General features: G+C 35.0%; 1 protein-coding gene across 1 annotated transcript; it reads right to left on the reverse strand.

Annotated features, from left to right (window-relative positions):
* Positions 1-53: 53 nt before the first annotated feature.
* On the reverse strand, positions 54-7,629 carry LOC146136705 (uncharacterized). The gene is made up of 6 exons (XM_083395584.1): positions 7,069-7,629; positions 6,560-6,756; positions 5,696-5,789; positions 5,393-5,574; positions 2,981-3,186; positions 54-2,098 (listed from the first exon to the last, which is right to left on the reverse strand). The coding sequence occupies exons 1-6, from the start codon at positions 7,161-7,163 to the stop codon at positions 1,940-1,942; spliced, it is 933 nt and encodes a 310-aa protein (XP_083251710.1). The 5' UTR covers positions 7,164-7,629; the 3' UTR covers positions 54-1,939.
* Between the last annotated feature and the right edge of the window lie 3,431 nt (positions 7,630-11,060).

Genomic DNA, 11,060 nt, shown 5'->3' on the forward strand with positions numbered 1-11,060 from the left:
CATTAAATAAAAAAATACTAAATCAAAGCGATAAATGGATGTTTTTGGGGGGATAAAAATTAAAAAAACAATGACGTTACAAATTTACCTTATAAAACTAAAAATGTTATAAAACTTGTTGTTAACGCGAAAGGTGCGACAAAATTTCGTTTTTTGTTAAAATTGTCTAACGCGTTTAGCTTAACAGAAATCCTTAGGCGTTCGACACACTGAAGAGATTTCCATTGCTCGAAGTCTAAACATTGTAATATTAGTCTTAGAGATTTAAGATGCTTTATGAGGATATGGCATGGCAAAAATACGACGATAAAATCTGCCGTCCGAACAAAAGTAAGCTAAAAATTGGAAATGTCAAAATTGTAAATCAACACCAAAAAGTACGTAGCAAAAGTTATACAAATATCTAAAGTAAACACGAAGTTTGAGTTGAGCCTAACACCAGAACCAGGCCTATGCGTGGCGGATTCTGTCGGCTCTGGTATATTTCTCTCAGAAGATACAAAAGAACTATAGGGTTGAAATTTTGGTTAATGTAATTCAAAACTAAATTTTGATACGAATTTAAATCAAATAGCAACTTCAAAAAGCTCACCACAGTTTTTGTTTAATATAATTAATATTCATATTTGCTTTATTTAACGATAACAAAGATATTAAGTCCAGGCCACCCTTTGTCATTCGTTACAACAATGTCCGATTTTCAGTTTTTAAAGTTATCAGGCTTTTTATGCAAAAGAAAATTATGAGCCCCCTAATTAAACAGTTTGGAACAAATCCAATACAAACATGGAAAGATGACAATACGCCTTTGCGGACTTTAAATACGATTTTAATTTAAAATGACCTCTACAAATTTTTATCTAATGTATATTTCAAAGAAATTGATATTTTTGCCTAATCAAAAGTATTTTCCCTTCTTATTGAGCACCATGTTTCCTTATTAAAAAATTGCACATTAGTTTCTTTGGTTTGAGTTAAGCCTTATTTTGGCATGAATATATATACGATAAAAAATTTGGTCCTTGAACGCTTTGGGATACTAGTTTATTGATTTAATAGAAACAACGTAAAACTTATCGAGGTGTCAAACGCTTAACATGAAATTCAGTACAATTTTATTATTAATGTTAATTTGCTTCCATTAAACCAGTACAATAAAAAGATTTAATGCAAAACCAAACTTGAATGCAACAAAATGCGTTATGAACCATCGACGTAATCTTATATCAATATCCTTCGACATAAGGCAATATGTTGAATGATACGTTTTTCAAATATATACACGTTACATCACAATTCCACATTTTGTTATCAGTTTCCTGTTTAAATAATTTAAATAGTAAAGACACCGCCTCATGCGGTCGCTAATAAGTGGTTTCATTTTTAGCTGGAAACGGAGCCGGTTGATTTGAAGCGAACTGTGTAATTTTGCTGTGTCTTTAAAAGTTTTTTGAACCCAGGCTAATATATGGTAAGCGCTGTGTTAACTGCTTGGGATGTCCGGTGATTGGTGCTGGTACCCGATGCCAAGTGATGTCAATTCCTTAATTTTAGAACACCGCTTACTACTAATGGAAGAATTAAAATCGTGTCACCAATAATTATTATTATAATAAACCTTGATTGGATAACTTTGTATATTATTAGTGGAGAGACTGTGTAGGGAGAGTTTAAAGTTAGTTCACCTGTACCCGATTTAAGTACCCGATTGGGTCTGCGCAGACCTGGGATGCGTATTCGTAGAGGTCACAATACATATATGTACCAACATTCACAACGTGGTGCCAATTAAGCATGATAAAACGAAGAGTTGGAAGTGACATACATCATATCTGTAATACGACCTCCCCAACAAACACCAGGTAAAGAAGACAGTGACATACATTCCTTGGTAAGGACAACACGTTCTACTTGCGACAACTGCAGCGTGTTTTGCCTGTTAGTTTCCTTGATTGCTGGTTGATGTTGAATTTCTCGATTCAGTGTTGCCACATTTACTCGTGCCACAAGGAGCCAGAATAAGCCGCCAAGTCTTGTAGCAAAACACATTGCAGAACATGCTGACGAAGTAATCAACATCCCACAAAACACTTAGCTCCTGCGAAATAACATAGGGTTAGCAATTGCTGAATGTTTCTAAATGAAGCCGGCGATTTACATGTGCAATTAAGCGTAAAGTGCTTTGCGCGATTGTTCTTTAGCTTCCTGAATGCTAATTTCAATCATATAAACGTAAACCATTCACTAGCCAAGATGTGAAGAATCTTTAGGATTTGATCAAGCGTATAGTATTTATTAAATTAAAACATAAAAGAAAGATTGATTCCAGAGAACACCACATATACTGAAAGCGCCTTTGTTAAAATTCCCATACCCCTTTAAAAATTGCATTTTATTTCATTGTTAATAAACAGAACTTTAGTCTACAACACGCAGTACAATATTAGAACTCAGAAAAGTGTTTATTTTGTGCGAAAAAGTTGATCTTTTGTTAGTATGTTTTGGTCTAACTAAGCAAAGAGGCTAAATGTAATGTTTATAGACTTTGTGTTGATCATTCTTTGAAAGTAGCCTGTATAAATGAGTTAAATTTTCGCCAAAAAATTACAAAAAGTTATAGTTCTACCCACTTTGGAAATTTAATCGATAAACTGTCGAATAAAGCTAGTCGTTACCCAATGCCAAATATAAGTCTGGTTACCGATACGAACCCAACTTGACCATTACAGCCGTTGTCGAGATTTGATCGTATAAGTAGCCTGCCATCCAACGAAATGTTTAATTTTCCGGTAATTTGAAAAGGAAAAGGCTGCTTTACATAGAATCAAACCTTGGCCTTGTTGAATATTGCTTGGTTTCGGACCACAATATTGCTTGGTTGATAATAGTAATGACACAACAAGGTATGGAATCATATAGCATTTGCCTAAATAATCAGATATTGGTATCAAAAAATTTTACTATTCGTGAATGCACTCACCGCCTGCGTGACCAAGCGTCTCACAAACGCGTCAGAGACGATTACAGCAAGAGCGACGAAGGTCGACGTTGCGGTTGCCAAGCAACAGTTGCGCATGAGTACGCCAAGCGTAACGTAAGAACGTGGCCGGGAGCCACTCTGAACGACGCCTTCGGTTTGCGTGCGGTGCCGTCGTAGAATGAGCACAAAAAGCGAGAGAAGAGAAACTGAAACAAGAAAAAGGCAAATGTGGCAACAACGGTCGGATCAGATTGTATTATATACTAGACTAGACGAAATACCCGGCGTTGCCCAGGTTAAATAGAATATTTACCATCATAATGTACGAAGTCTAACTGAATTTCATCTGGTTAAACAAAATGAAACAATCCATCATACTGTGGCTCTTTATTACTTTTGCACATTACGTTGTAACACGTTAAACCAATAGCCTCATGTTGTAGCCCATAATTATGGAAGCTAAGTTAGGTAATCAACATATAACCCGAAAGTAATGTTACGGATAGCGTAAGATCTTCGTAAGTGGCATAAATAATGCAAAAATATTTTTTTAAATGTCATAACAAATTTGCTTATGCCTAAACGTTTCTACTGCGTGTCACTGAATAAAAATGTCAAATCATGTCATATCGTGGGTCTAAAATCGGTTAACTTATGCTTCCCCACAATCAAAGTAACACCCCACAGCCTGTGTGAAAGCGACATTAATGTGAAAGCGGAATGGCGTGTTTAATTCTTTGACTTATCTGTGTGGCTCTAAAGATCTAATTCTTTGTCTCCGTAATTTACCAGTACTTTTTTCATTTGGTTAAAACAATCTAAAGATAACAAATTAACGTATAACCTAAAAAGCAGTTTTGCGTTGGAAATAGGTCACTAAAGGAAAGTCGCGAACACCCTGTGACCATTTAATTACTAATTCACGTGCTACCAGCATTGTATAAGCTTGCTGAAGCCGCATAATATAGCCGATGATTTTAAAATACAAGGGGTATTTAACATCAAACCAAGTTGCAACGTTGTGTGCTTTTTAAAATGGAGCTACTAAACACACAACCTTGGCTAAAGACGTCTCGCATAATTTACGTAACGAAAACCAGTGACATATGTCGATCAAAAATTACTAACAAACGTAAAAAAATCGTTGCAGCAATTATTCAAATTCCGCGAAAATAAGTCATCACGGTAAATACCATTCTGCATCCAACGAAAAAAAATCCCGTTTGAAAAGTAAATTTGCTTAGTGTTTAAACTGCTGCAATGAACGCAATATTTCGCGACCTCTGCCAAGTATTGCGTGGTTAAACCCATTGTAAGAAGTCATTAGACTTTGGCCTCAATCACTATCACAATATTGCTGGAAAGGCTTGTTGTACGATATACGTGTAGGCAGGGTTTTTTTAGGTTTGGTTTGGGTGACCGCTAAGTAGTTTTAAGAGACCGCAAGTGTTTCATTTAAATACCAAAAAGTTGCAAGTCCAAAATTTGGGAAACCGCTGGAGAAATTTGGGGGACCGTATGTTTAGTATACGACCCGTGTGGTAGCAGTATTTGACGTTCAACAAAATAAAACCTCGTTTGAAAAGTAATCTGCTTAGTGTTCAAACGGCGACAACAAATGCGATATTTTGCGAATTCTGTCTAAATTTTGCGTGGTTGAATATACTGCTAAAAGTTTTAAACTTAAGTCTTTACTTGGAACGTAGCACACGCTCGGTTACAATAAATTTCATAACATGTTATGTTTTTTTCCTTGAGCCTATTGTTTTCACCAAAGCGCTGGTCGTCCCTTGGCTTATAAGGATTGAAATTAAATTACTCTTTTCACACGTTTTTTTTATACACAGCAACAAAATATGTAGCGACATTTATCGATCCAGAATTGCTAACAAACGCCCTAAAATTAAAAGTTGCTCACCCGTGACCGGTTTGCAACGGCGCTCGCTTGCGATGCGAGACTTTCTTTCATGGAAAGAAACAAATTTGGTGGGCTTAATATAGTTTCTAGTCCATTGTATACAGGATTGATACGTCACAAATTGAGGTATTTGGACGTGAAGCGTTATAATTATTAAATTAACGCAAATTATTTAGGTTAGGGTGCTGGTTAGTGCTTGGGTTCGGGTGGGTGAAGTATTATTAAACTTAATCTTCTTATGCACTTTTGTTAAGGTAAATTAGTGCATTAGCCAAGACTTTAAAGACTAAAAGTCGGACTTTTTGATCCTTTAAATGCACTAATGTGTGTAGACCTTTCTTCCTATAAATGCACTAATTTGTGACGGATCGGGTGTTTTTATCATATGTTGAAGTGAGTAAAGGTCTTGCTTGAAATAAACCTAGGAAGATTTTTTTTTGTGAAGCAATAAAAAATGAAAACTTCCATTCTAGTAAAATAATTGTTAGACCTACTTTGCATCATTAAGGTGATAGCGTATCCCACAAACACGACAGTGTCATTTCCGCTTGATCGTCGTAAACAGCTTCGTGTCTGGTTTTTAATGACGTAATTGTTGACGTCTTTTGTGACGCTAACTGCAACTAAAAAAATGGAACCGAGCAGCAAAATGGCGACAAATAATATCCAGCTGAATCTAAAAAGGAGTAGAAAGTAAATAAAAACACCTCAAAAGATTTATAGAACCTAGAAATTTTATTTTTAAACCTTACTAAAAATACAAAACATATTTGTAAGCAGATATATTGCTGAATTACCTTCTTGAACATGGCGTAACAAGATTTTTCAACTGAATATTATTTTGCAAAATGCTTTGTCTCAACCATAGGAATATAAAAAGGTTGAAGTAACCTGTAAACAATGTAACAACTATGAGCGATTTTATGTTGTCATTTTTATATTAAGTGTGGTTCTTTATATAGATAAACTAATAGTTACATGTTATTATGGTGAGCAAAATATAAATTATATATAATTCTATGTCGCTGTGAATGGCAGGTACTTAAGCTAAATGAAAACATCAAATCCACGGGTATTAATCTGCTTTAAAGACACAAAAGTAAGCGATAAAAGATTTACTAATACCACACTTTATTTGAATGGCTGAGTAAGAGGCCCCGTGAGCCGTGAGGGAATTACTATAATTATAGTCCAGGGCAGTGTTTTCTTAACAATGAGTATTAGGAGGACTTGTGGGCCACCGATCTTTCTATAAAACTTCATAATTTTATTTAACTACACATTTGTGTTTAATCGGTAGAGTTTTGATTGTTAGAAACATTAAAATATGCTGCCATCTTCGCTCTTAAAATATGCTTTTTGATCGAGTTCCAAGAAAAACTTTTCTCAATCAAATGGACCCTGTGGGTTTTCCAAATTTTCTTTTAAAGGGTTGGGTTAAAAAGGCTATTACCTATTTTGACCATTATTACTGAAGAGGGGGTAACAAATATATTTTTTTGCGTTGAATTTCTTGCCCAAATACTTTCTTGCTAGACTATAAAACTCCTTATATATAGCTAAACATTTTTTTTAAATTACCAAGCAAGGTGGAAATCGTTAGTACGCCAAAATGTTCATCGGAGTTCTACAATATCAATTATGTGTGCCGAAAACTATACCTGCCACATGTAGAACCTGGACAATTCTTCCCTTTATCACGCAAAGTTTAATAGTGTGAACTAGGGGAGTCACAAGCCAGTATAGGTTGACCGAAAATCTTCCAAGGCCAATACAAATAAAAACGACGAACGAAACATCAAGTAAGACGCATAACCGTTCCGACTTTGTCGCGAAACTCTTCTTTTTACCAAAATACCTATCAAAATACATTTAATCAAAGTTTTGTATTATCACCACGAAATAAATGTGTTTCTCAAATCTTTTAGTAACGGTTGCTAAGAACCGTCAATTACAATAGCTCAAAGAAGATTTAAAAACCGTATTACCAAAAAGGCTCGAGCAATTTATTCAACAACATTCATTGTACATTCGATTAAACTTTAGTTAATTAATTTTTTTTTTTAGTTTTGAAAATACAAGGTTTTCGAATAAATATAACAAACAAAAAGTTGTATTTTTATTAATGATTGTGGCAAACAGAAGAGCAATAATAAGTTTGTCGCCTTACTTTTTTGAGAGATAAATTAATACTGTTCCAAGCAAATATAATCCACAAGTTAAAAAACTAATTTCGATTCCAGCAGTAGTAAACTGTCGCTCCATGACTGCCAAAAGCGTGTACCTAAACGTTTTTCTTCAATGGAAACAAAAAAACAAACCACTTAGTATATTACTATATCAAAATTTCCCTGTGATTATAGCTGCAATTGATGAAATTATTCGTGCAACAGTAAGCGAATTTTTCTTGCAAATTTTTAATCAGTGACATTATTAGGGTATTGATATTAAAAACATTCAGGTTTTATATTGGTTAAGTAGTATTTTTACATTTGAACAAAAAAAAAACGGATAGTTGATACCAATAGGAAAGGGAATCAAGTCTGTCTTGTTGTTAGTTTATGTTAAATCTACTATAAACACCACTTTTCAAAACTGCCTGTTACAATTATAATGCCGTGGTAAATATAGTTTTACCAATTTTTAAATCAGTTTTAAAGCACTTCTATAACAATCCGAAAGATTTTCGCCACTTTGCGACGCCTTTTTCCCCTAAATCTAGTTTTTCAAATGGCATGTTGGGCACTTATCGTTCCATGTGATAGGCAGACTAGCATTATACTGATTAAATTGTCTATAACTCCATATATAGCTAAAAAAAAAACTTAAACCAGATGGCATAAATATGCTCTGCAATGCGGGATATACACTTCCTGCCGACATTGCTTTTCACGGTGATAGAGAATTAACACGTTTTTACAAATGCTTATCACCCGTAACTAAAGACATTTAAACCTTTCACCCAAAGACGATGGTTATCTGCATACTAAAGCTTTGCTTCCTAAAACGTGGCGTGTGTAGCGACACTACGTGCCATAGCGCTCTTTATATGTCGCTTTTAGCACTACAGACAAGATTTTTTTACGCGAAAAAAATTTCGCTGCATCATATCAACGTTAGTTTCGCAAGCCATGCAATCTGTGGCTTAAAACGCACGTCGCAGCTCACCGCATGTGCGTAAAACATCCTTGACGCATGTTGTGGTCACAAAGGAAGGTCGGAAGGTTTCTATAAACAAAGCCGCCTTTAAATATTTTGGAGGTTCTCGCTATCTCAGTATTTTTGCACAGTATTGCTGTTTCCATAACCGTTACCTATTTATCACTTTTGTACAGGGGCCACCAAACTCTCTTCAAAATGGGATCACTCTAAGCCAGCGGTTCTCAACCAGTGGTCCATAAGAACATTTGAGGTAGGTCACAGACCAATTTGAAAAGCTAGATTTAGTTTAATTTGTGTAACTATATTTAATTTTACATGAATAATTGATTGGTTTAGGAATTAAAAAGGATTGTAAATTTATTGTTCAGCCACAAGCATCTCACTAATGCACAGTTGCATAAATAATCCGTTTTGAAATATATTCTGCTGTGTTTTGTTCTAAACCTATTTTACAGTATTTTCTTTCATAAAAATTTCGGGCCACAGAATTTTTTGCAACGTAAATGGGCCACGAAAGACAAAAGGTTGATCGCGTTGCGACTTGCGTATATACAATTTAAAGTGAGAGTTTTCGTCTATGAGTGCCGATTTTTTCTAGACTTGTATACAGCGCAACACCAACCATTAACGCATGCAGGGTAACTGTCTGCATACCGTCATCACTGGCGGATGTGGGTGTGCCATCTTTCTTCTGACGAAACTTCTTCCTGTCTAAAACGTGTTTCCGCCAACCCAATGCCAAAACGTTTAGAGCGAAATCCGAATCAAAGGTACATGATAGAAAAACAGTGGTGTGTCTGTATGTCAAAGAGTTTATTTTGGTTAACTTATAGGATGAGCAAAGGTTGTCTATTGAGATTAAATAAAAGACTTGTAACTTCATTAAGTTTTAAACTAAAAAAAATTAAAGGCGTTAGAAAATTACGGCTTTAAAACCATATCGCACACTATAGCAGTTGCGTCGTTTGATACAAAGAACACTCGCTCTATTCTTCACCTAATGACAATTAGAACTAAAATATTTTTGGCAACACGTCAAAACTGGAGTGCAATTTGTCAGAATTTTCACTTCCAATATGGATTAACAACTGGACCTTTCTCTGAAATATGAAACGTTTTGTGGAAAGACTGGTGTTACTTGTATATCAAGGTGTTCGTACTATAGGTCTTCATGTCTTTAGAATAGTTTATAACGTGAAATAAAAGCAAGAAATTGAATGCCACATCTTACAGGTACAAGGTATTGAATTCTGTAGTGTGTCATGACAATCATTTGGAGTCTCCGTGTATTTCTTTTCAATGGCTAGCTTAGCATCATAACACATTGTATAAAAGAAACGGCGTTAAACAGGTTGATTACATTAAATAAATATAACCTGTTGCCTGTATTTTTTAACAAAAATTAGCACCGTTTAAGGACAAATGTCATTATTGTTTGGTGCAAAAATACAAGCTTGCGCATAACTGTTGTTGACCAGGTTAAAGTAATAGTAATAATAAGTCAATCATTAAAAATAACAGACGAAGAAAAAAAGAGCTTACACGTCATTCTGCCTATCGCTGTGTCGCGTCATTTAATTTAGTGCACGTTTGTGATTATTCATGTTTATGCCTTGTTTTACGTATTTGTGACTTTGTGTCCGTATGGATTTATTTCAACTAAGAATTTCCATTTATTATTCGTACACGATGATATCCCTAATTTCACCTAGAGTACAATAATAACTTTTTTTCTGGAAATACAGCATATGTTCACATAAACGAGATATGATCTTACAGTGCCTATTTACAAACAATAACATAGCAAGACTACAATAGCGACGTAAGACAAAACTCGCTCAACGAACAAGTTGAGTGACGTCCCTTTCTGACGTGTCTTTCTATGGCATGGTTCCGCACGGTGGCGGAATCGTATTAGGAGCAACACATTGACCGGTCGAATCGTCAAAGACACCTGTGGAAGTATAAAAATGACTGTTTCAAATGTTGGTAGCAATGTAACTGATGTTTAATAGCTTGTCAAATTACTCTGCGACCAGACACCCTAGGTATATCAGGAGTAAAAGGTCGTTTTTAGAGAACAAATCTCACTTGTAACTTTTGAAAATGCTATGCCACAAAATATAAAATGTTTGTTGTTTATATAGCAGTTGCATCAGCCGGTGTGCCGCGGGACAGTGTTGTAAACAAGTCATTTGAAATTAATTTAATTTACCTCCCAATCACGACCTTGCAAAACAACTGAAGCACAAGTCAGGCCATTTTTAATAAACAGCATATGAATTTATTTCAAACTCTTAAAACGATGAACACCTTCATTCTGACCAATATTTCCAAGAGCAAACATGAGAAAACGTGAAATATAACCCCATTTTACTAAAAAAAAGTAACTTCACGAGACCATGCATTACAGGTGTTTCGGGTGTTCCCGGGGTTTATTAACTGCGTTTTTGAAAGGTAGCTTTTAATAATTAATCAGTAGACTAAACACTAAATTATACACCAAAGTAGGTAGCTTGACCATAAACAAGAATTCAGTGTAACATTTTCAACTTTCGTTTCTTTCTTACGCCTAATCACCAAAAATTCGAAATAGAATTTGGTTGTTAAACAAACTGTACTATATGCTACGATTTGCGCGTTCAAACTTTTAAAAAATGTTTTTTCATATTTATACCTAAAAGAGAATATCAAATGTACACTACAATTCACCAAATGTAACAACTGCAAAGGTTGGAAATATAAAAAGCACTTTGCAAAGAGAAGCCGGTAGCTTTCAGGTGAGTTAAAAATAGGTTAGTTGAACCAAGAAGGTACTGTATTATAAGTACCGTAACCGTTTGCCGTAATGGCCAGATAGCAGTTGAAGGCCTACACAATATATCTATGAATGTGTTAGTTGGTCGAAATGGGACGATTTGCTACATTTTCCGCCTTTGGTTTGAACTGAACTATGTATACAATTTCATTCGTTTTACTAATTACTAATAAAAAGAAAAG

The sequence above is a fragment of the Ascidiella aspersa genome, chromosome 8 (genome assembly GCF_963924565.1).
Source record: "Ascidiella aspersa chromosome 8, kaAscAspe10.2, whole genome shotgun sequence".
NCBI lineage: Eukaryota > Metazoa > Chordata > Ascidiacea > Phlebobranchia > Ascidiidae > Ascidiella > Ascidiella aspersa.